This window comes from Sarcophilus harrisii, chromosome 2 (assembly GCF_902635505.1).
Source record: "Sarcophilus harrisii chromosome 2, mSarHar1.11, whole genome shotgun sequence".
NCBI classification, from domain to species: domain Eukaryota; kingdom Metazoa; phylum Chordata; class Mammalia; order Dasyuromorphia; family Dasyuridae; genus Sarcophilus; species Sarcophilus harrisii.
In genome coordinates this window covers 76,340,010-76,366,337 of record NC_045427.1, presented here as the reverse complement: position 1 = coordinate 76,366,337, position 26,328 = coordinate 76,340,010, and the positions used below count along the sequence as shown (strand labels likewise).

The 26,328-nt window shown below is 33.8% G+C and overlaps 1 protein-coding gene across 6 annotated transcripts in view; it reads right to left on the bottom strand.

The window, feature by feature from the left end:
• RMDN2 (regulator of microtubule dynamics 2) overlaps window positions 1-26,328 on the bottom strand; it is a 73,088-nt gene that overhangs the window by 32,691 nt on the left and 14,069 nt on the right. For 4 of the 6 annotated variants that reach the window (XM_031950356.1, XM_031950355.1, XM_023495617.2 and 1 more), the window contains one exon: window positions 22,133-22,602. In XM_031950356.1, the coding sequence (XP_031806216.1) occupies window positions 22,133-22,584 (452 nt within the window). In that variant the 5' untranslated portion in view covers window positions 22,585-22,602. Of the gene's footprint in view, window positions 1-5,452; window positions 6,500-7,105; window positions 8,495-22,132; window positions 22,603-26,328 lie in introns of those variants that run through there. The other 2 variants (XM_031950354.1, XM_031950353.1) reach the window with 2 other exon arrangements.

The window sequence follows — 26,328 nt, the reverse complement described above, 5'->3', positions numbered from 1 at the left end:
CAATCTGTACGTAACTGGTCCAATCTAGTCCAGTTAGGGTTAACCTAGTCAGTATGGTCCAATTCAATCCATTTGAATCCCATTCAGTCTGATCCAATACAGTATCATCAATCTAATCTAATCCTATCCAGTGTAGTCCAATCTGGCTCAATCTAGTTTAATCCAATTCAATTCAATCTAATCTGCTTTATTCCAGTCTAATTTCAATCTGGTTTAATTCAATCCAAAATGATCTAAATCAGTTCAATCTGGTTCAAATAAGTTCCCTCCAGTTCAAACTGGTCCAAATACATTTCAATATAGTTCAATCTATTTCAAATGAGATTACTTTGGTTCCCATTTAAAACAGATCTAATCTGGTTTAATCTATACATGTATATTTGTCATGTAGAACATATGGTATAAACAATGTCAATATATCAATGATATTGTCCTTTTATAATATCAGTATTGGTACTCATACCTTTGTTCTTTGATTAAAAGGCTATATATGAGGCTAGGCTACACAAGAGATGTTATGAAGATACAATTGCGAAGCCTTAGTAACAGATTAGACATGGAGAGAGAAAATAAGGCAGGAGAAAAGAATGATTCCTAAATTGAGAGCCTAGGAAATGGACCACAGAGGTACCTTTTACAACAAAATGGTAGTTATGGAAGAGTAGTGGGTTTGGAGGGGAAAATAATGAGTTTGCTTTGTGACATGTTGATTTTAAGATGTCTACAAGATATCCACTTTGAAATATCCAATAGCATTTAAAGCTGTAAGACTGATAATTAGCAAAGAAATTAGGCCTAGATAGATTTGAAAATCATCAATATAAAGATGACAATTAAATCCATGTGAGCTGATCAGATCATCAAGAAAATCATCAATATAATAGAAGAATAGAGAAGAGAAAAGAAGGAAGAGGAGAGAAGAAGATATGAAAGAAAAGGAGATAAGAAAAGGGGGGAGGAGTAGAAAAAGCACATGACAAAGCTCTAGGCAATAGCCAGGGCTAAAATATGTAACCTGGATGGAGATCCAGCAAAGTAAGGGAAACAGTCAGACAGGTGGACAAAATGGAGAAAGCAGTGTCATAAAAACCTAGAGAGAAGAGGATAATGAGCAGTGTCTAAGGCTGTAGAAAAGCCAAGGATAAGGATTGAAAAACATTTAATCTTTAACAGACCACTGATAGCTTTATGGAAAGCAATTTCAGTTGAATGATGAGATCAGAAGATAGACTTTAGAAAATTAAGAAGAGAAGCACCTATTTTAAATTGAAATATTGAAGAATAAATAAGAAAAGGATGATAGGTGGGGATATATTTGCTTAAAAAGATAGGATGGAATGGGGTTATTGGTAGTTGATGATGATCAACTCAAAAAATAGATGTGGTTTAGAGATAAAATTCTAAGAAAAGAAGTTTATGAGACCAACAACTGAAATGGCATAGAGTGAAAAGATCAAGGCTTGGGACAGAGCCCTGAAGGATAGTCAGATAGTGATTGTGGGCTGAATGAAGATTCAGCAAAGGAATCTGAGAAGCAGCCAGACAGGTCAGAAGAATCATGATACAAAGACCAAGGCATTAAAAAATAAGATCCCAGAGGAGGTGATCATAGCATCAAATGTTACAAAGAAGTCAAGCCATACTGAAGCTAAAAAGGTTTTCTAATCAGTAATTAGGGACATAGTAGCAAAATAAAAAGCTCTCAGTTATGCAGCAGTCAGCTAGATTTTGCTCACAACTCTGGCTTTAGCTGTTTCTTCAAAACTTCCTAAAAGGACATATGTTATTTGTGCTCTGTGACCTTTTCTTCATTTCTCTTTCAACAGTTAAGCTACATTTGTCCCTTCTTTTGGATACATCTGAACTAGTTCAGAAAAACCTTCAAGTACAAATGGACAGCTATTTCTAAAATGGCCTTATATTCATATTAACCAAACTACTTTGGTTGCCGGATTCCGTATCTCATCCTTTTTGTTGCTATAATAAATCACAGTGACTCTCCTCCGCCTGTTCTAGTAGCAAGGCTTCAAACTGAAAACATATAAAAGTATTATGGATACTATACGTGGCTCCTTATATTACAGAGTATATATATAATACATTCGTTAGTGTAAAGTTACATGAAATCACATGAAAATGTAATTTTTCATGAAGTGGCAGACTGTTAAATTTCTTTCTTTGAAATCCTACAGCTTACTTAACATACATTAGATACTTAACAAATGCTTATTGGATCAAAAGTTAGACTTCAAATGCACCATTATAAATATCAATATTCAATTGTAATAAAATCAAGCACATGAAATTTTTTCTTTCAATAATAATTGAGGTGTCAAAAATCCCACCACTTTTTATCATAGCACTCCATAAAAATCATGACTTTGTGTTTACTGCTTATAATCTTCTCAGGTTTGTGCACAAAATATAGTAGGGAACAAAGGAGCCAAGATCACTGTGATATGCTGGGGCAGTATTTGGTCAAACTCTGTACCACTCTTTTTCCTTCCTTCTTTCTTCTTCCATTTCTTTTCTTTTCTCCCTTCAGAGGGATCTGAGTGAACAAAATGACCATGGTATATAGATTTGTTTAAAATAACTAATTTTTATAACATTTTATAACACTTTAAAGTTTATAAAACTTTTTCCTCTAAGACACCTTATGAGATGGGAAGCATGAAATGTTACTATCTCCATTCAACAGGTAAGGAAATTTGAGGTCCAAGTTGGTGAGTGATGCTCATGAAAACATGAGCTTAATTAACATGAGTTAATGCCAGAGTTCAATTTAGAATTAAGGATATTTTCTAGTATGCATCCTAAAAAGGGGGGGAAGGATAATTATCTAGGAGGAATGTGCTATGTGAAATTCAATTCAATTCAGTAAGCATTTCTTAAGTGCCTACTCTGTATCCAATGCTCACTTTAGTGCATTTAAGTTATTATACCAACCACACTAGCCTTCAATAACAACAGCTCTTATTTCTGTAGCATTCAAACCATTTACAAATTCCTTTCTTTACAATAACCCTGGGGTTGGTGAGGACAAAAATAAATATTCCCCCCATTTTCTAGAAAGGTAATAATTTATCCAGACTCTTATAGCTAGTAATTGCCAGACTAAGGGTTTGGCCCTATGTCCTTTGAATCCAAGTCCAACATTCTCTATGTCTCTAATTTTCTCAATGTAAATACAAAATTAAAGTCTATCCAGATAAGTCCAGGAAAAATTTAGAATCCCCCATACTTGTAAGTGCATACCAAAATGTTGCTCTAAGAAAAAGAAACATTCCCATATGGTTTTTCCAACAGCAAATAAAGATGGATCCATCTGTTTTCTCTTGGATTTAGTGATTTACTAACATTAAAATAGCACATATACATACATATTTTGCCTCTTTCTCACAGTATTCAAATTTGTCTATATGTGTGTTCTTGATTTTTTTTTTTTTTTTGGAGCGGAGGGACAGGAGGGGACTAGTGAATCACTTCTTCACAGAAAGGTGTTTTCCTTAATGGGATCATTGACAGTTGATGATGATCAACTCAGAAAATAGTTGTGGACTAGAGGTAAAATTCTAGGAATAGAAGCTGATGAGACTACCAAATGAGATGGCATAGAATAAAAAGAGAGCAGAACTTGGGTCAGAGCTTTAAAAGCTTGCTTAGAACAATTAAATAGATATGAAACTGATGCTATTTGGCTAAAGAAAAGGAATTGTTCATAGGGGCAAAATGGTGATTATTACCACCAGGCACACACATGCACACACAAATAAGACTCATTTAGTAAGGCAAATAGCCTATTCAAAATCTCTTCCAATTATTTTCTAACACTGGTGCTGAACAAGTATTTCTGGTCATAGTGACCTTGGCTTTTGAATTGTTCTATTGTTCCATATAAAGCAGACTGAAAAAAAAAAATTCATCACGGTCTATTTAATTACAAAATATGCTAAATAGAGAAAAATGAACATGGAAATAAATGGAAGTAATATCTTGACCCAATCTTATAATATGATAAGTAATATCAAATAATATCTATTGTCTTCCATTAGTAAAAGCTAAAATTCTAAGTAAATCTAATGTATCTTCATAGCTGCTAATGCATATTTTTTTTTCATTCATGGAATGTGTTTGAGGGAAAAGTTCTAATTTTTTTTATTGATTGCAAATGGTGTGATTCTATATAATTTCTAGTTCTTAAAAAATTACTGGAGAGTATTTTTTACCCACTGAAACTGAATGCACAGAATGCAAAGGCTTGCTGCATACAAGTACAACTTCCTTTCCAGTATATCATCCTAAGAAAGTAGGAGGAGAGCTAACTAAGAGGAATGCTTTTCCAGATTATCCAAAACCAAGGTGATCATATCTATGTACATCTCTTTTGAACACTAGTTTGTTAAAAATGGATCTGCTTTCTTAAATGTCTATAGTATATAAAGTGGATTGGGTTATTTTTGTTCACTTGAGATACTTGTTTTAAAAAATCTTCTTGATAAAAAGGCAGTGTGACATTAAAAATGGGACTAAAATAAAAACTCCTTCATGGCAGGTACCTTTTCAGTTTTGCTTTTATATTGTCAACATGGTATCTGGCACCTAGGAAGCCATTAATAAATGCTTGATGGGAATTAAGCAAATTGAGTAGGCAGCAATTACTACTAAATGATATGAAAGAAAATGAGTAGCAGGTGAATTAAATATAGATATGCATTTTGTGCTAATAATTGATAACATTTATGTAGCACTCACTATGAGCTTACATTGTGCTAAGTGCTTTACAATTTTCATCTCATTTGATCCTCAAACCAACTATGTGCTATTATCCCCATTTTACAGAAACTGAGGCAAACAACTTAAGCGATTTGCCCACAGCCACATAGATAGAAAATATCCAAGCTTACATTTAAACCCAGGCCTTTCTGATTCCAGATCCAGTGCTCTATCTAATGCACCACTTAGTTGCCTCTAAATTTACTCATAAATTTAACTGCCACTCCATCATCACTACCACCAACACTACTATCCCAGTGGGCAAAATGTAAAGGAAAAAAGAATTAAGGGATATAGAATCAAACAGAATTGTTCTTTTACCTAGACCAATTTAAAGATTTTATCTTTAGAAAAGGGATAATAAAATTGATTCAAAAAACTTTGGGGATGAATAGTTTCTAAATTGACTCTAGAAATTATCTAAAGGAAATAATATGGCTTTTGACCCTGCTTTAGACTGACTGAATGAATAGGTCCTCATTCTGAGAGTGTAGTCAAATCTGCCTGTGGTTAAATTGTTTGTGGATTAATTGTAGAGGGAAGTTAAATATGAATTCCTTGAACCTATCTAAAATTTGCCTGGTGGAGAAATTGGTTAAATATAATCAAGTCACCCAGCATATGCAGACTGAGATGAGTTTCCCCTCTTGGAAGGCGAGTGAAGCTTTGTGGTAACCTGTTCCTAGAAGATGTTGGATTTACTTCTTCATCACCATGGGATACTGAAGTACTTTGATTTTTCAAGTTGCCACTTCTCTTTTCCTTTTTCTTGAACAAAGAGGACAGTGTATTTTTGGATATGAGTTTATTAATCACTCTTGAATGGTGACCTTTGTTCTTTGTAGCTTGAGAGGAATGAAGTGCATTTCCCCCCTGATTGCCACCTGGGTCTAATGAATCTTGAATTTTATCTTGAGTATTTAATTTGCTGTTATCTTGAGGTTCCTCAAATGATTCTTCTTTTTGAGAAATGCCATTGGTCTCTTTATATTTCCCAAGGAAAGAATACAACCCAACCATGGTGAAGATGGTGCTAGCCATGCTCTTAGGGTGACTCCGGTTAACTATACTTCGACGGTTAGGTTTGTTAGGATTTTTCTGACTGGTACTGGTTTCAGTTAAAGTCTGAGTGTGGCTTGTAGTGGCTTCATTTTGATAAATTTTAGGCAAAATTTCACTATGATCCAAATGAGGGGTTATTTCATCAATTGGGTGGAATTGAGTCAGTGCTCTAAGTTCATCTTCAGAAGTAATTCCATCTAGCTGAGCCATAGAAGAAACTAAAATTTCACTACTTTTTAGAGGTACAGAGAAAGTTGTCTTTACTGGAACAGGAATAAAATTTTCACTTTTTTCATCAATAGTAGTAGTACTTGTTGGTTGAAAGTAATTAAAAACTCTTTTTATTCCCAAAGAGGCTTCTCTCTTTTGAAAACGTCTGGATTCAGTTTTCGGATGGAAAGCTGATGCAAAATGTTTTTGACAGCTAAATAAACCTCTACTTGTAGGAGGAGGTAAGTCAGCTACATGAGACTTTTCTAAATTACTATTTTTTTCTTTACGAGAAGACTTGAGTCTTTTTTTTAGAGACCTGCTGGTAACTTTACAAGAAATAAATAATCTATTGTCCTGAGGATCAAGGACAGCTTCATGATGACGGGGACCAGAAGCAACTTGTTCTTGATTAGCGTCTTTCCTGGATTCCCTGGCTGAAAAACAGCAGCTAAAGGAAGAAAAGTGTGAACATGAGAAAAAATATAGGGAATAGGGTGAAATCTTGATAAGCCCCTTAAGATAATGTCATTATATAGAATATAGGGAAGAGAAGAAATAATTTTGGGCTGCACAAGATGATGTAGTTAATAGGACACTTAGTTAAAATAAATAAGCAGAATTGCCAGAGACCAAGATGCTGTCTCTATAATACTTGCACTTAATTTAATTTGTAAAGATTTCATCCTTTAGGTATGAGCCCAAGGAGATAACTGAAGCATATGGAAAACAAACCAAGTTGTCAAATTGGAATTAAACATTCTTTAAAGAAAAGTTAGACTATATAATAACTAAAAACATTAGCTTCTAATATACTTTGCAGAAAATTAATACAAGCACATAAAGACTTTAATAGATCCCTGTTTATGATGTGTGTGATATTTACATTTTTCAACAGTATCTTTGGAGATGATGGTAAAAATCAGCATTTAGACTGCCTAAGAGCTCATTATTTTGAATTTAAGAAAGCAATAAAGCTTGGGTTATGAATAAAAATAAGTGTCTTTTATCATGTAAAACATAATAAAATGGAAAACTAATATAAACATGGACCTACCTTAAGCATTTTCCCATACTGATAGTCTTAAAGAAACTGAAACTATATTAGACTCCTTTCCTATGCCACCATATTTGATTAACTATGTTTAAGAAATTCTTTACAAGTAGGGCAAAATCACATAGTAATAAAGAAGCATAAAGAGTGAACATAGCAACAGCACAGAATGTGATGACAGAGTCAATAGAATACGATGACATCAGTTCAGAATAAAATTGTTTTATAAATTGATTTTCTAAAACCTAATCCATATGAATGTAGAAAGACTGCCCCAATGAAGTTATATGCATGGTACAAAATTCAATTCAATTAAACAATTCAATTCAAATCCAATTCTATTGAACAACTTTATTTGTCAACTCCTATGTGCTAGACTCACCATGTTATAAATTAGGGATAATACAAAAATTTTAAAATGGCATTCTCTTTTAATATCAAAGATGTTATAATGGAACAAAATAAAATGGTTATGTACAGCACAAATTAGAAAGGGATTAAGGCAAAGATGATATCCAGAAAATCTGGGGGCCTGATTTCAGCCAAAGGAATTAGGACAGGCTTCATTCATAGCATTAGAAGGTGCCACTAGTTCTTGAAAGAATAAGTATTTTAAAAAGATAGAGGTGACAAGGAAGATTTCTCTAGGATAGGTTCAGCAAGGACAAATATACAAAAGTAGAAAAGGAAATACCAAGATTGAATTGATTTGGCTAAACCATAAGAGAATACACGAAAAGGAATAATTTTAAAAATAAATTGGAAAGGTAGATCTAATATAGGTATTAGATCATGAAGGGGCTTAAACATTATATCAATAGAGGGTCACAGAAATGTTCAAAGAGAGGTACCATGATCATTACGAGAAGTGCCTTTTGGCAGCTATAGAAGAGGGAATTGAAGAGAAGTTGCCTGTGAGGTGATTAATCTCTTATAACCATCTAAGTCAAAGCTTATTAAACTCTATGTCACGACCCCATATAGGGTCACATAGAGGTTACAAAAACTTTGGCAACAATTCTGAATTTGCAACGACCAAAAATTAACTCAAAATCTAACATGTAATGAATCTAAGGTGTTTCTGCTGGGGCTTTGCCCAAGTTGCATCCTGTAATTTTGCTGCAGCTTTGTTTCTCAAATATTTTGCCAAGATTTAATTCTTGTTCAGCTCTAGTTTTTTCATCAAAAATAAATTAAAATTCCCCTTTTCACTGAATGTTCATCTTTCCCCTGAAAGATAAAGCTTAATTTTGCTGGATAGTTGATGCTTCGCTGCAGTCTAAGTTTCTTTGCTTATAGAATATCATATTTAATCCTTTAAATCCTTTTATCACTTTAATCCTTTAAAATGGAAGCTACTAGGTCTGGTTTTCATTGACAATTTCTTGAAAGATGTTGTCTAGGCTCTTTTTTTCATTGTGGTTTTCAGGTAGTCCAATAATCTCTAAGACTTTCTCTCCTGGATCTATTTTCCAGGTAGTTGTTTTTCTGATGAGGTATTTTAAATTTTCTTCTATTTTTTCTTTTCTTTTCTTTTCTTTTTTTTTTTGGATTTTTGTTTGATTCTTGATGTCTCATTGAGTCATTTGCTTCCATTTGTTCAATTCTAATTTTTAGTGAATTATTTGCTTCAGTTAGCTTTTTTAAAAAATCTTCTTGCTTTGCATATGGCCAACTGAACTTTTAAATGAGTTGTTCTGTTCACTGGATGTTTTTTTTTTCCATTTCAGAAATTGTTTTTCAATGAGTTGGTTTCTTTTCCCATTTTGCCAAAAAATTCTTTAAGGAGTGATTTTCTTCAGATAATTTCTGTTTCCTTTCTAGAGCTCTTATTTCTTTTCCACCTTTTCCTTCTCTTTTTTAATTCTTCCAAAAAAGCCTTATAAGATGGAGACCAACTTATATCATCCTTTGAGGATGCATCTGGAGATGTTTTGCTTTTAATGTCCTTGGGGTTTTAGGTCTGTTCTTCCCTGTTCTATAAAACTTATAAAGTTCTATAGAGCTCTTTTTTTTTCTTTTTTGCTCATTTTTAAAGGTTGAGCTCTGAGCAAAAGGGAGATTTTTCTCAAGCTTCCTCTCTAGACAACAATGGCTTCATGCTGTCCTAGGGTCAGTGTGCTAGGAATCAGGGGTTTATTATTTGCCTTCTGTAGTTGCTTTGGAAGTCTCACTGCTGATCCACTGGCTTCTGAACCAGGGCAGAGTAGCCAGTGCTGCTGTGTTTTGGCTAAGAGCCTTCCCCTAGATTCCCCTAACCAGTAGAACACTTTCTGCCCTGAATCTCCCTGCAGTGCACTGCACTGGGCTGGGCTGCACCTGCACTGGCTTGCAAATCTCTCTGTCACTCCAAAACCTGTTCAGAGGCTTGATCTGGTGTTGATCTATGGGAAGCCAGGAAGAGCTCAAAGACCTTTTGATTCTCTGCCATCTAAGATTTAATTCTTTTTTTAAAAAATTTTTTTATTATAGCTTCTTATTTACAAATATATGCATAGGTAATTTTTCAGCATTGGCAGTTGCAAATCCTTTTGTTCCAACTTTTTCCCTCCTTCCCTTCATCCCTTCCCCCAGATGGCAGTTTGAACAATACATGTTAAATATGTTAAAGTATAAGTTAAATAAAATATATGTATACATGTCCATACAGTTATTTTGCTGTATAAAAAGAGTCGGACTTTGAAATAGTGTACAATTAGCTAGTGACAGAAATCAAAAATGCAGGCAGACAAAAATAGAGGGATTGGGAATTCTATGTAGTGGTTCTTAGTCATCTCTCAGAGTTCTTTCCTTGGGTGTAGCTGGTTCAGTTCATTAGTGCTCTATTGGAACTGATTTGGTTCATCTCATTATTGAAGAGGGCCACGTCCATCAGAATTGATCATCATCTAGTATTGTTGTTGAAGTATATAGTGATCTCTTGGCCCTGCTCATTTCACTCAGCATCAGTTCGTGTAAGTCTCTCCAGGCCTTTCTGAAATCATCCTGTTGGTCATTTCCTTACAGAACAATAATATTCCATAATATTCATATACCACAATTTATTCAGCCATTCTCCAACTGATGGGCATCCATTCAGTTTCCAGTTTCTGGCCACTACAGAGAGGGCTTCCATGAACATTCTTGCACATACAGGTCACTTTACATTTTTTAAAATCTCTTTGGGAAAGAGATTATAAAGAAGGGAAAGGGACCTGTATGTGCACGAATGTTCGTGGCAGCCCTTTTTGTAGTGGCTAGAAACTGGAAACTGAATGGATGTCCATCAGTTGGAGAATGGCTGAATAAATTGTGGTATATGAATATTATGGAATATTACTGTTCTGTAAGAAATGACCAACAGGATGATTTCAGAAAGGCCTGGAGAGACTTACACGAACTGATGCTGAGTGAAATGAGCAGGACCAGGAGATCATTATATACTTCAACAAATACTATATGATAACCAGTTCTGATGGACCTGGCCATCCTCAGCAACGAGATCAACCAAATCATTTCCAATGGAGCAGTAATGAACTGAACCAGCTATGCCCAGAGAAAGAACTCTGGGAGATGACTAAAAACCATTACATTGAATTCCCAATCCCTATATTTATGCCTACCTGCATTTTTGATTTCCTTCACAAGGTAATTGTACAATATTTCAGAGTCTGATTCTTTTTGTACAGCAAAATAACGGTTTGGTCATGTATACTTATTGTGTATCTAATTTATATTTTAATATATTTAACATCTACTGATCATCCTGCCATCTGGGGGAGGGGCTGGGGGGGTTAAGAGGTGAAAAATTGGAACAAGAGGTTTGGCAATTGTTAATGCTGTAAAGTTACCCATGCATATAACCTGTAAATAAAAGGCTATTAAAAAAAATCTCTTTGCTACCCAGTAGTAGCACTGCTGAGTCAAAGGGTATGCACAGTTTGATAGCTTTTTGAGCATAGTTCCAAATTGCTCTTCAGAATGGCTGGATGTATTCACAATTCCACCAACAATGTATCAGTGTCCCAGTTTTCCCACATCCCCTCCAACATTCCGCATTATCTTTCCCTATCATTCTAGCCAATCTGACAGGTGTGTAGTGGTATCTCAGAGTTGGCTTAATTTGCATTTCTCTGACTAATAATGACTTGGAGCATAAGATTTAATTCTTTATGCAAAAATAAACAAACACATCCATCTCAATTTGTAAATGTTTTCTTCTTTAACCAATGGTAAAATTATATCTATACCAAAGAAGTGTTTTAAAATAAATTTCTTTATGATTTATTATCAGTAAACATTTAATTTATATGCTTATTTTAAATATGTATATATCTAGGGTTGTGTAAAAATTTATCAAGTGAAAAGGGGTTGTGAGTTGAAAAAGTTTAAGAAATACTGGTCTAGGAAAGTTAAAGAATCTGATGGGGAAAACCAAGGAGAGAATAGATAGGAATGAACTATGTTTTAAGGGGAAAATGTCAATTTGTCATTTTATTGTCTGTATTGGACAATAAAAGTGATTTCACTGAGATAGGAAAATCCTAAGAAGGAAACTTTTACTAATATAAATCAGCAGCTGGTCTGCAAATTTATTTTTAAGAGAGTTGGGTGGGGAAGGTGGAGCCAAGATGACAAAATAAAGGTAGGGATTCATTAAAATTCTCCCCAAATGTTTTTAAATCCCTTTAAATAATGACTTTAAATAAATTTAAAGTGTCAGAACCCAGAAAAAGACAGTGTGGAACAACTTTGCAGCCAAAAGAGGTGGGAAGGTTGGTAGGAAGGATCTGCTGCACCAGGGTGGGTCTGGGGCACAATCACAGCGCAAGCTAGGCCATACAGCCTGGGTCCCAAGAAAGCAGAAACAGGCCATAAGGCCTATATATTGGGGACAGTGGTGGGAATCTCGAGATCTCTCAGGCCACAGATGCCAAAGACAACTCAGCAGGGAAGGTTTGGAATATTAGGGAATGAGGGGAACCCCAGAGCTTAGGATCAGTCTTTGGGAGCCATTGAATCAACCTCATTGACAGCAACAGTGGCAGGTTCTGAAGATATCAGCACGCAGATGAGATTGGTTCAGGACAGCAGGTCAGAGGGAGATTTCAGGGGGCCTCTTTGCTGGCACTGTCACAAAACTCTGTTGCTTTGCCCACACTCAGATCAAGGTAGCAGTGTTGGTTCACCATATAGGTTCCTAGAAGGATCTCTGAAAACAGTAGCACAAAACTCCTAAAGCTTAGCTCATTACACCTTCCATTCTAGAAACAGAGCCCTACTTTAACCAATTTAAAAGCCAAAATAATAGACTGGGGAAATGATCAAGCAACAGAAAAATATTCTGACCATAAAAAGCTACTAATATTGAAACACACACTCACAAGATGATAACAAAGTCAAAGCTCCTACATCCAAAGCCTCCAAGAAAAATAAGAATTGATGCTGGCCCATGGAAGAACTCAAAAAAGATTTTGAAAATCAAATAAGAGAGGTAGAAGAAAAATTGGAAAGAGAATTGAGTGATGAAAAAGGAAGTACAAAAAAGCTAATGAGGAGAAGAATGCCTTAAAAAGCAGAAATGGCCAGATGGGAAAGAAGGTGAAAAAGCTTCTGAGGATAATAATTACTTAAAAATTAGAATTGAGCAAATGGAAGCTAATGACTTAATGAGAAATCAAGATATAATAAAACAAAACCAAAAGAATGAAAAAATAGAAAAAAGTGCAATAGCTCATTGGAAAAACAACTGACCTGGAAAATAGATCCAGGAGAGAGAATTTAAAAATTACTGATCTTCCTGAAAGCCATGATGAAAAAAAAAAAAGAAGCTGGACATCAACTTTTAAAACATTATCAAGGAAAACTGTCCTGATGTTTTAAAACCAGAGGGTAAAACAGAAATTGAAAGAATCCACTAATCATCTCTGAAAAAGATTCCAAGATAAAAATGCCTAGGAATATTAAAGTCAAATACCATAACTCCCAGGTCAAGGAGAAAATATTGCAAAGTATCCAGAAGGAAACAATTCAAGTATAATGGAGCCACTGTTAGGATAACACAAGAATTAGCAGCTTTTATGTTGAAGGACTGGAGGGCTTGAAATATGATTAATTCAAGAAAGCAATGGAAGTAAGATTAAACCAAGAATCACTGATCCAAGTAAATTGAGTATAATCCCTGAGGGGAAAATGTATTCAATGAAATAAGTAACTTTCAAATATTCATGATGAAAAGACTAGAGATGAATAGATGATTTGCTTTAAAAACACGCAACTCAGGAGAAGCATTAAAAGAGGTAAAAGAAAAAGAAATCATAAGGGACTTAAACAAGGTTTTATCTGTTTACATTCCTGTATGGGAAGATGATACTTGTAACTCAAAAACTTTCTCATTATTAAGGCAGTTAGAAGTAGTATATATAAACAGAGGGCACAAATGTGAATTGAATATGAAGGGATAATATCTACAAAAGAAAATAAAATCGAGGAGTGAGAAAGGAATGTCCTGGTAGAAAAGGAACAGGAGAGGTGGAATGGTGTAAACTTTCTGCCATAAAAGAGGCAAAAAAAAGCTTTTACATTGGAGTAGAAGAGGGGGAAGGGAGGAAGTATAAGTGAACCTTACTTACTCTCATCAGAATTGGTTCAAAGAAGAAATAATATGCACACTCAATATGGGTATAGAAATTGTAGGAAATGTAGGAAAGTAGGAGAGGAAGGGATATGAAGAGGGGAGAAAGCATAAACACTTTTAAAGAGGGACAGGGTGAAAGGAAAGAGGGAATAGAATAAACAGGGGGATATACAGTTAGCAACAGTAATTATGGAAAGAATTTTGAAGCAAGTTTCTTTGATGAAGATCTGATTTCTTAAATGTATAGGGAACTGAGTCAAGTTCATAAAAAATGAGTCATTACCCAATTGATAAACGATCGAAAAATATGATTATCCAAAAAGGTTATAAAATCATGCATATCTTTTGATTTAACAAAACTATTTCTAGGCAATCCCAAAAAATATTTTTAAAGATAAAAAGAACCTCTATGTATAAAAATATTTATAGAAGTTTTTTTCTTGAGGCAAAGGATTAGAGGGGATGTCCCATCATTTGGGGAATGGCCCAATGTGGTATGTGATTATGAAGGAACATTATTGTTTTAAAAGAAATGATGAGCAGGATGCTATTAGAAAAACCTGTCCTCCATGAACTCATGCAAAGTGAAATGTAATGTGTACACAGTAATAGTAAAGTTGTGGGATTATCAGATGTAAATAACTTTTTTATTCTCAGCATTACAATGATCTAAGAGTATTATAAAAGACTCATGATAAAAAATGCTATCCATAGCTAGAGAAAGAACTGATTGTATCTGAATATAGACTGAAGCACATTTTTTTCCTTGAGGGTTTTTTTTTGGGGGGGGGGGCGGGGAGGAAACTATGTTTTCTTTGCAACAAAACTTTTATGGAAATGTTTTGCATAACTTCACATGGGCATTTCTCAATGAAGGGGTACAGGGAGGAAGGGAAAAAATTTAGAACTCAAAATTTTTAAAAAATGTTAAAAATGGTTTTACATTTAACTGAGCAAAGTGAAAATACTAAAACATAAAAAGAGAGTTAGTGGAAAACATAGAAGTTAGGTGAGTTGCCCAGGATTATATAGTTAGTGTAGATCAAAGATGGGACTTAAATCCAACTCTTTTTGACTCCAAGGGCATCCAATTTTGTATCCACTAAGCCATATTGCATTTAATCTCATAATAATATTTTAAATGTTAGGATGATATAAAGGGGGAAGAATGGAAGTTGGCATAGTTAGCAGGAAGAAAATTTATTGGCATCATGAAGTAATTCCACAGTAGTTAGAAGAGGAGAAAAAAGTTCTTAATTTTTAAACATTTAACTATTATGATTATTTGTTTACAAACAAAAATCTATTCTTCTCCCTTCTATTATTCCCATTGGGGGAAAAAAACTAATCACTTGTAGCAAATACAGATAAATCAAACAAAACTAATTGCTTTATTAGATAAATTCAAATAGTATACATTTGTATCTGTACCTTTTCTCAATAAATGAGTAGCATGTTTTATCATGGATCCTCTGGAATTATGGTTAGCCATTATGTTCATCAAAATTATCACAATTTTCAAAGTTGTCTTTAAAATATTGTTGCTGTTGTATAAATTGTCTTACCAGATATCCCATACATTTTTCATACTCATCATTTTCTAACAAAAGACATCTTATACCCCACTCCAAATCTCTCCCCTTTTCCCAAAGTCTTTTTACCGCTAAAGGCACTCCCATTTTTTTTAATCACTCATGTGTCATCCTTGACTACTCACTTGAATTTACTCTTATATATCCCATCTGTTTCCAAGTAATGTTCCTGTCTTCACTTACATATATATATATGTTCCCTTCTCTTCATGGCATACAGTCACTCTCCTAGAATAGATATTTATTACCTAATACATGGATAATTGCAATAAGCTGCAATTCCCTTGACTTAGGTATTTCCCTTCTCTATCCCATTCTTTTCTTGTGACTATAGATAGCTTTGATTACTTTGTCTAAAAACTACTTGTTCGTATTCTTTGACCATTTATCACTTGAGGAATGGCCCTTATTTTTATAAATCTGATTCAGTTCTCTATATATTTGAAAAATGGGGCCTTTTTCAGAGAAACTTGTTACAAAATGTTTTCAGTTATGACTACTGTATATTTCCCTCCACATCTCCTACTTATTTTCCTCCCACTCTATTTCATTTATTCCCATTCCCCTTATCTCAACTTCCTAATGAACTCTTCTAAAACAATCTACCCCTTCCAAAGTGTTTTCTGGAATTTTGGCTCCATAGGGAATAACTTGCTTTCCTATTTGTTTCCTTTCCTATTCCTTTCATCTCCTGGTTCTTGCTAAGGTTTGACTTTCTCCTGATAACTCAGCCTCCCCTAAAATCCCTTTTCAGAACTGGCTGCTCTTTTATTCATTCCTCGATTTTTGATTGAGACATGGGAGTTGGAATACTCTTTGCTCCTCACTGGAACTTATAGATTCTCTCTTTACACAACTCCTTAATAACCTCTCTTCCTTTGACATTATTCAATCCATACCTATCCCACTATCACAATCCTGGTAGCTACTGTCTACCAACCTTTAGGCACTCCCTTTTCCTTCCTCTGTGAGCTTCCTACTTGATTCACAATCTTTTTCTTCTCCTCAATCTTGCTTTCATACTAAGGGACTTCAACATACATAGTGACACTCCTTTCAAATACCTCAATCACATAGTAACACACAAAAAAATACCCTTTTCCTTCATATCATACATATCATACATAAATTACATCATATTACTTTTGTTTTGTCATTCAGTTGTCCAGTCATGTCTGACTCTCTGTGATTCCATCTGAAATGTTCTTGGCAAAGATTAATTTGCTATTTCCTTCTTTGGTTCATTTTAGAGATGAGGAAACTGAGGCAAACAGGGTTAAGTAACTTGGCTCAGGGTCACACACTTGAGATTTGAACTTAAGCTGCCCTGTATCACTTATAAGTTCATAAACTGAAATTCCCTTAAATAATTAAAATCTATTTTTGTTTCATCTCTCTCTCTCTCTGCCTTGCAATCCCACAACCTGTTCACGTGACGACCTCCAATCTCTATAATTCAGTTCTTTCCCAGGCCATGTCCCTGCACTAGTTACTCTCTTCCTTCTCCATTTTGACCCCTTGATATGTTACACTGTCAGTCTAGGCTCAGTGCATTATAATATGCAAACAATTAAACAAATACAAGATACATATACACACACAAACATACGTAAATATATATATATATACATGTTTATATGTGATATAATATATACATTATAATATATTTATACATCTACATAAAAATGTAGAAGTGTTATTCATTCTTCATTTCAAAGAGGACCAGGAACATCATGGGACAATGTCTTGACTCTCAAGAGAACTGGATTTAAGTGAGACAAAGTTACACAATATCATCAGCCTCACTCTTTCTTCAATAGTTATCAAGGTCCAGTGTCAAGACAAAAGTCAAAATGACTGGTAAAGGCAATGAATGACCTTGGTGTCTCTGATGTCTGATCAAGCTCTAAGCACCCCACATCACTTGCCTCAGTTGTCTTCATGGATATTGGAACAAATATATTTCATCTGCCCATTCTGCTGAGGAAGTTTTCACATGACAGGGGTAGACATCTCAATAATTCACCAACAAATTTGAGGCCTGTAGGTTACCCTCAACCTGGTTTAGCCATTCACTGAGATGGTTTTAATGGGGTGGGGCCCCTGTATATTCTATAGCTTCCTGAAACTATCCTTGAGAGCTGAGTAAAAGATGAGCACACCAAAAGTAGATGAGCAGCCCTGAAAAAAGCTCAGTAAGCCCTCATATCAGAATACTTTTTTTTAATCTCAGAGGGAAGGCACCAGTTGGAGGGACAAGGGAGTAGGGAAGGAGAAAGGATGACAAGAAAAGACTTCTTATAACAGATGATATTTAAGCTGAGTCTTCAAGTAAACCAGGAAAGGCAGGAAAAAGAGGTGAGGTGAATTCCAGACATGAAAGTCAGTCAGTGAAAAGTCAGGGAGTCAGGAGATGGAGTAGGGTCATATAAGTGATTCCTGACACTGTAGGAGCTGATAAGATAACTGAGTGAGATGATGTGGAGTAAGAAGAATGCCAAGGACGGGCCTGGAAGGCCACAGAAGGTCACTGGGCATAACCTGGAGATATAGCAAAGGAGGAGCAGTTTGAAAGGCAGAAGGAGAACCAGAGGGGATCCGAGAAGAAAGCATCCAGGAAAAAGGATTATCTTCTGTCAAAGGCTAAAGGGAGGGCAAAAAAAATGTGCTGACAAAAAGTTAATAAACTTGTTTCATCCTACATGGGAAGATGATACTTTAACTCTTAAGAACTTTCTTCTTAGTAGAGCAGTTTGAAGTAATATGCAGAGGACACAGATATGAGTTGGATATTATGAGAAGATATCTAAAAAAATTAAATTAGGAGTGAAAGAGGGATGCACTGGGAGAACAGGAAAGGGAGAGACAGAATGGAGTAAATTATCTCATATAAAAGAGGGATGAAAGAGTTTCTACAGAAGGTGGAATGGTGGCAAGCAATGCTTGAACCTTATTGGCTGAAAGAGGGAATAATTTACACACTCGGTTGGGTAAAGAAATGTATCTTACCTCACAAGGAAGTAGGAGGGAAGGGGGACAAGAAAAGGGATGTGGACAGATAGAAGGGAAGGCATATTGAGGGAGGCGGTGGTCAGAAGCAAAATATTTTTGAAGAGAGTCAGGGTAAAAGGAGAGAGAGAAGACACTAAAAAATAGAAGGGAAACAGTAATTATGGCTGGGAATGATGGGAATGGGATGAATATTCATAAAATGAAAGTGAATAGCATGGATTAAAAGAATCCTACAATATGTTGTTTACAAGAAACACAGGAAGCAGAGAATACAGAGTTTAGGTAAGGAACTGGAGCACAATTTTATACTTTAGCTGAAATTTTTTTAAAAAGCAGGGATGGCAAGGATGATCTTAGACAAAGTAAAAGCAAAATAGATCTAATTAAATTAAGGAAGCATGGAAACTACATCTTACTAAAAGTTTCCATAGATAATGGAGCAATACCAGTATCAAATATATATGTATATTTGGCATATGGTATAATATCCAAATTCTTTTTTTAGTTTAAATATTTTATTTTTTTCCACTTATATGTAAAAACAATTTTTAACCTCGGGTTTTAGGTTCCAAATTCTCTTCCACCCTCCCTGCCTTTCCTCATCATAGAGAAGGCAAGAAATTTGATAAAGGTTATTATGTGTGTAGTCGTGCAAAACATATTTTCATTCATTATATTGTCAAAGAAAAAAGACAAAACAAGAAAAATATACAAAATTTTTTAAAAGGATACTTTGATTTGTATTCAGATTCCATTAGTTCTTCCTCTGGAGGTAGATAGCATTTTTCATCATAAGTCCTTCAGAATTGTCTTGGATCTTTGTATTGCTGAGGATAGCTAAGTCATTTACAGTTGTAGCATTCAAATTCTTAAAGAAAAAGTTAAATGAGTTACAGGAGAAACTAGACAGTATAATTATATCAGTGGAAGACCAACTTTTCCCTTTCAGAATTAGATAAATCTAACAAAAAAAATAAACAAAAAAGAAGTTAAATAGATGAATAGAATTTTTGAAAAGTTAAATACAATAGACCTCTAGAGAAAACTGAAAGGAATATGTATTTTTCTCAAAGATACATGGAACCTACATAAAAACTGATCATATATCAGGGCATAAAATTCTCACTACCAAAAGCAGAAAAGCAGAACTATTAAATGTATCCCTTTTAGATCATAGTACAATAAAATTATGTTCAATAAAGAATCATGGAAAGATAGGTTAAAAATTAATTGCAAACTAAATAATCTAATCCTAAGAAATGAGTAGATCAAAGATCAAATTATAGACAGCGTCAATAATTCCATTAAAGAGAATGAAAACAATGAGACAATATACCAAAATTTATGAGATGAGGCCGAAGCAATATTGCTAAATGCTTATACCAATAAAACAGATTAAGAACAGATCAATGAATTGGGCATACAACTCAAAAAACCCTAGAAGGATAACAAATTTAAAATCTCTAATTAAACACCAAATTGGAAATCCTGAAAACTAAAGGTGAGATTAATAAAATTGAAATTAAAAAACCATTTAACTACTATCAGTAAAACTAGGTTCTGGTTTTAAGAAAAAAAACAATAAAAGTTTGGTTAATTTTATTTTTTTAAAAGGAAGAAAATCAAATTACCAATATCAAAAATGAAAAAGGTAAATTCATCACCAAAGAGGTAAGTAAAGCAATTATTAGGAGATATTTAATTCAATTTCATCCTAATACATCAGGCAATCTAATGTGAAATGGATATTTACAAAAATATAAGTTACTCAAAGAAGAGGAAATAGAACACTTAAATAACGTTATCTTAGAAAAAGAAATTGAACAAGACATTATTAAACTCCCTAAGAAAAAAAAATTCTCAGGATCAGATGGATTCACAAGTGAATTCTACCAAACATTTAAAGAACAATTTAATTCCATTATTATGTAAACTATTTGAAAAAATAGACAAAGAAATCCTACCCTATTCCTCTTATGACACAACTATGATATTGATACCCAAACTAAGAAGAGTAAAAATAGAGAAAGAAAACTATAGGCCAATTTCCTTCATGAATATTGATACAAAAAAACTAGATACTAGAAGATACTACAAGAAAATTATAGCAATATGTCACAAAAGTCATCTACCATGAGCAAGTGAGATTTATTCCAGGAATTAAGTTCTTTTTTTTTTTTTTTTTTTTTTTTTTTTTTAAAGGACTTTAGTTCAGGGGTAGCTAGGTGGCGCAGTAGACAGAGCACCAGCCCTGAAGTCGGGAGGACGCGAGTTCAAATTTGATCTCAGACACTTAACACTTAATAGCTGTGTGACCCTGAACAAGTCATTTAACCCTAATTGCCTCTGCAAAAAAAGAAAAAAGAAAAAAAAAGGAATTTAGTTTAATATTAGGACAACTATCAGCATAACTGACAATTTCAATAAAATATGATTATCTCAACAGATGCAGAAAAAGCATTAAACAAAAAAATAAATTCATTCCTATTAAAAACTCTACAGAAAGATAAAGAACAACTGAAGCTTTCCTTAAAGTGATTAGTATTTGTCTAAAACCAACAGAAAATATTATTTGTAATGGAGATAAGTTAGAAACCTGTCTAATAAGATCCCAAGAATTGACATATTGGGTCAAACTCATGGGTCATGTAGTTCAAAATTCTGTTGTTAAAAAGATTCAAGGGACCCAAAGAAATTTAAGGAATTAGAATAGGAAAATAGGAAACAGAACTATTATTCTTTGCAGATAATATGATGGTATATTTGAAGAATCCCAGAGAATCAATAAAAAACTAGTTAAAATAATTAACTACTTTAACAAAGTCACAAATTATAAAACAAATCCACGTATATCTTTATCTTCAGTATTTCTACATATAACCAACAAAATCCAAGAGCAAGTAATGGAGAACTTCCATTTGAAATAACTGTAAACAATATAGAATATTTGGGAAGCTACCTAATTACAAAACAGTTTTCACACAAATAGATTTAAACAAGTGAAAACATATTAATTGCTCATGGATAGGTTGAGCCAAATAATAAAAATGACAATTCTACCTAAATTAACATTAAAGGAAATGTTTTACAAAATACATTTTCACATATATATATATATATATATATAAGTTCAATTTCTGGCATTATCAATAACTTCTGGTACAGAATTTCCCTTTATATTCTAAAATATTTATTTCTTAAAGAAAGTTTAAATCTCTGATTCTCAATTTTTAAATAGGGTTTAATTGTTTTCTCTATAAAAAGTAAGCAAACATGAAAAATGATCCTCAATTATTATTTTTTACTTATGTTTGGTCTATGATTAGAAAGCAATGTACAAGGCAATACATAGATTACATTTCTGGGGTTTTCATAAGGTTGTTGAAAAGATAAAGCTCTGCAAATCCTGAAGCATTATATTGCATGTAAAATGATGATGATAAAGAAGATGATGATGAAATAAATAATCCCAAAATTGACATGTCAACAGGAAATTCTAAGTATAATGAACAACAAAAATCATATAAGGCTTTGGGACCAGATGATGGCTGCCTGAGAGTACTCAGGGGTCAATTCACCTGACTTTTTGGCCAGTAACTTGATTTTCCACCTAACTAAAGTAATCTGGGTGGATTAAAAATATGTTCTTGGAACTCATTACCTAAACGAATGTATAATGCAAAAAATAGAAAAGATTTATTTTTGAAAGGGTGTGAGCAAATATAACTGGCAGAGTTATAATGGCTACTAAGAAAACTGAATTATAATTTACCATTGATTCAATGTAAACAACATTTTGCAAAGACTTACCCTCCTTCACTTTCTGCCTCTTCAGAACTATTGCTAGTTGAGATGCCTCTGCCTGGCTTGGCTTTTTTCTTTCTAGCTGCCTGATGCTGAGGAGTTGTCCTATGCATAGCAGTATTCCCTCGTAGTTCAACTCGAACATATTTCTCCAGCTCTGGAATAGCTTCTTTAAGAAATTTGACTTCTTCTTTGAGTTCCTCCACACTCATCAGTAAATCATTTAATTTCTCCAATATCTGAAACTGACTTTGCTGTAATAGCACTACTGTTCCCCTTTCATTATGAACTGCATCTTGCAAACTGATTGAATTAAATTCATTGCTCAATGACAGTAATTTAGGCAAATTCATTGAGCCAGGTTTACGAATTTTTTGGTACCACACGATGATCAGGCTTATTCCAGCAGTCCCCATCATGATGCCAAATATTAATCCTTTATTTGCAGATTGAGACATTGCTCTGTTCTTTTGTTTCTGAAAGTACAAATAAAAATATAAATGAATTTTTTTTTGCTTTGTCTAATAAAAGCAACAATGTGTAGTTCATTTCAAACAACTATATTTCCAAGAATATATATATTTAAAATTTATAAAAATGGAAACAAATATAATACGATTTAAATGGTATTAGAAATTATATATTTAGAGTAAAATTCAAATAAAGTATCATAAAAATATTTTTTACTGAACTTTCTTGTGATTACAATTTTATTAAATCAATTCAGAAAAAAATCTAAAGGTGGTAGCTATCTGTTGACACACTACAAAGGGACAATATCTGTGGAGATTTCTTAAATATCTAACTTGTTGCTGGACATTCCTAAGTGGTTTCTATAAAAATGTGTTCCTTAGGATTAAGTGCATAGACGTTATTGAAGTTATCACCACAGAACTAAGATGTACTGAGAAAACACTATTTTTCTTGCAGGAAAAACGACAAGAAATAGAGAATAAACTATAGGAAACTCAGTAGCATGTGAAATATAATGGTTTTCAAAAAAAATTACATATGTAAGAATGAACATTTTTGCATTCTGAACTTCCATTATATGCTAGTAGAAGTTCACTAATATTTGTAAAACTTATAAATTATGTTGTTGATCTTATTTTGTTTAGTTTTACTTTTCCAATAGTTTCAATCCACAACAACCTCATAAATAAAATCTCATAAATAAAATCATTTCAACTAGCCAAATATAGGGAATTCATGAAGTTCTGTCCATAATGAATGACATAAAATATTAGTATGCTTAATTTTATATAAGGAGAACTAGAGAGCCAGTAGGCAACTTAGTAATGCTCTAATCCAATATACTATATTGCACAGAAGATTGAGCTCCAAAGAATTTAAATCATTTAACAAGGTCACAGGACTAGTCAGACCAAACTAGAACTCAGTTTTACCTTACCTAACTTTCACTGTCGAAAGTACTCTGTCATTTCATTTCACTAGTAGCTTTGATGTCATACTATATTTTAAAAACTGATATTAAGAACTTTTATTTTCTCCAGAAAGCTACACATAAGTGCCTTATTTATCTAAGCAAAAATTTATTAAGTGCCTACTATGTGTCAGGCACTGTACTCATTAGGGGGAGGTACAAAGAAAAGCAAAAAACAGTGTCCTTAAAGAGTTCACAATCTAATTAAACTCTATTATGAATTAGATCTTTCCATGTAAATGAATTTTCCAAATTACTGAAACTTGCCACTTTTGGAGGCACAACATAACCTGGAGTCAGAAAGAATTGAAATCTGACCTCAGAACATTTACTAATTGTGTGACTCTGGACAAGTCACTTAACCTTATTTGCCCCAATTTCCTCATCTGTAAAATGAACTGGAGAAACAAATGGCAAACTATTCTGGTGTCTTTGCCAAGCAAACCTAGGGTGATGAAGAACTGTACACAATTGAAAAATAGCGAAACAACTGAAAAAACATCCCAGGATTGTTGTGAGAATTAAGTAATATGTAAATTGTTTTATGCACCTTAAATTGTTATATAAATGCTATCGTTATCATTATGATTAGGTCCATATATCACATAATGAAGATATGTGAATTTGGCATTTAGTTGTATTGGAGGGGTTTTTTTTGTTTGTTTGTTTTTTTCATTTGTAAACGTGAATTATCAGGTATTATAACTATCCTAAAAGATTTGGAGTCACGGTAAAGAAATGATCCTGCATCATGAGTAAAAAAACCCTCAACTCTGAGAATAATAAAGTTAGACTTGGCCTTTCATTATTGGAGATTCTTCTTAATATTTGGGTATTTTTTTTTAATCTTATGACAAAAAAGTCTCCACAATTACACAGATATACTTCTTGTTCTAATCAGGAGCTTTTGCAGCATTTTAAAAGTAAATGTAGATATTCATAGATAGCAATGGGCTGGAGATGTACTGAAAGCAAACAGAAGAAAGAAAAGCTAGTTTTGTGATAGCTTGGAAGAAAGAGATGTAAATTTTAAAAATGAGGGGAATGGATAGTCAAGAAAGTGAGAAAATATATTTAATAGGGAGGGTATTAAGAACTAAAAGTATCAGAAGCAATCAAGACTAATATAATTAAGGGTAGTTTAGGGAACTTATGCCAAAAGGACAAATGGGTAAGATGTTAGTAAGGACAAATTTCAGGGTAGAAAGAATAGAGAAGACATAGCAAGACAAGTTACTCTCACTTGAGATCTCCAAGAGCTGAGTAGAAGCAATTTTAGCTCCATAAAATCTGGAGACTAGATCCAGAAAATTATTTAGGAGGGGCTGGTTCCCCTCATTCATAACATCTGAAGGGGTTTGCTTCTTTTGTTTTAAAGGAAAGTTAGTAACATTGTATATATATATTATGGTCAGGTCAAGTTTCCTATTTCATTAATTCTTTTCTCCATGTTTTAACTTGTGCCATTCTCCCTTCTTAGAATGCCTTCCTCATCTCCAGATAACTAAAATTAAAGTTAAGAATCAGAATTGGAAAGGACTTTAACCTCCAATCCAATGTAGGGCATTCATTTTATAATATTAACAGAGAGTCATACATTCTCCGTTGGGATATTTCAATGTCCAGCCAATAAGGAGATTTCTGATAAGCTTACTAAACTGGAGATCAAAGGCATGTTAAAGATAAGGTAAGTTTAGATTTTTAACAAAGTTAAAAGTTTCATTTTCTCTGAAGCCTTATCAATGAACTCCATCCTACAATAATCTTTTCCTAAACTGTAGTAATAATGATTGTATACAACCCTTATTTAGTCCTTATTTTAAAGACCGTATTAAATCTGGACTGTTTGCCTCTTTTTGTATACCCTACTAGTAGGCACTTAATGTTTCATTCATTGACTGTTTGATTTCTTATCATATGATGATTCCTAATGTTAGGTACCATTCATTCATTCTCTCTCTCTCTCTCTCTCTCTCTCTCTCTGTATATATATATATATACACACACACATACACACACACACACATATATATATTCACATTTCCCCAATCAGACCATAGGGTTTTTGGGTGTAATAACCTTGTACTTCACAGTTTTGTATCTCCAGCACCAAATAGATACCTTCTACTTTGTATATATGCAATTCATTAGGATTTAACTAAATTTAATCAATTTTTATTGCATGTCCAAGACAAAGTAGAAAAATAAATATGAATAATACTATGAGTATTATAGAAGAGGAAACCGAAAATACTTCAGGTTAAAGAGATCGGGAACATTCCCCAAGTACACTCCCCTCTCCTCAGATCCCTCAAATGACTTTACCCTCTAGTTTACCAAGACTTTAAACTATTTAATAGAAATCATCAACCTCCTCTTTCTAGAACTCCTAACCTCAAGTAATCTCATCCAACTGTTCTCTCTAGTTTCAGAAAGGAGGGCGCTTTTTCTTGAGGCAGTCAGGTGGCATTGTGGATAAAGTACTGGGCTCCTGTGAAAGTGAGGCAGGTTTTGAAATTCAGGCCACTCTGGTTCCACATTCACTTGTCTATTCACTGTTACTTCTCAGCTGACTCAGAGAAAGCTTCTTATTGAAGGAGACACTAGAGCTAAGCCATGACTGATTTAGTATTCTAAGAGGAGTAAAGACGAGTGCATTCCAAGATGGAGGAACAACATGGGCAAAGTCATGGTGGTAGGAGATGTAATGCTAAGTATGGTAATGGCGAACGCTAGGACACAGACTGTATAAAGAGCA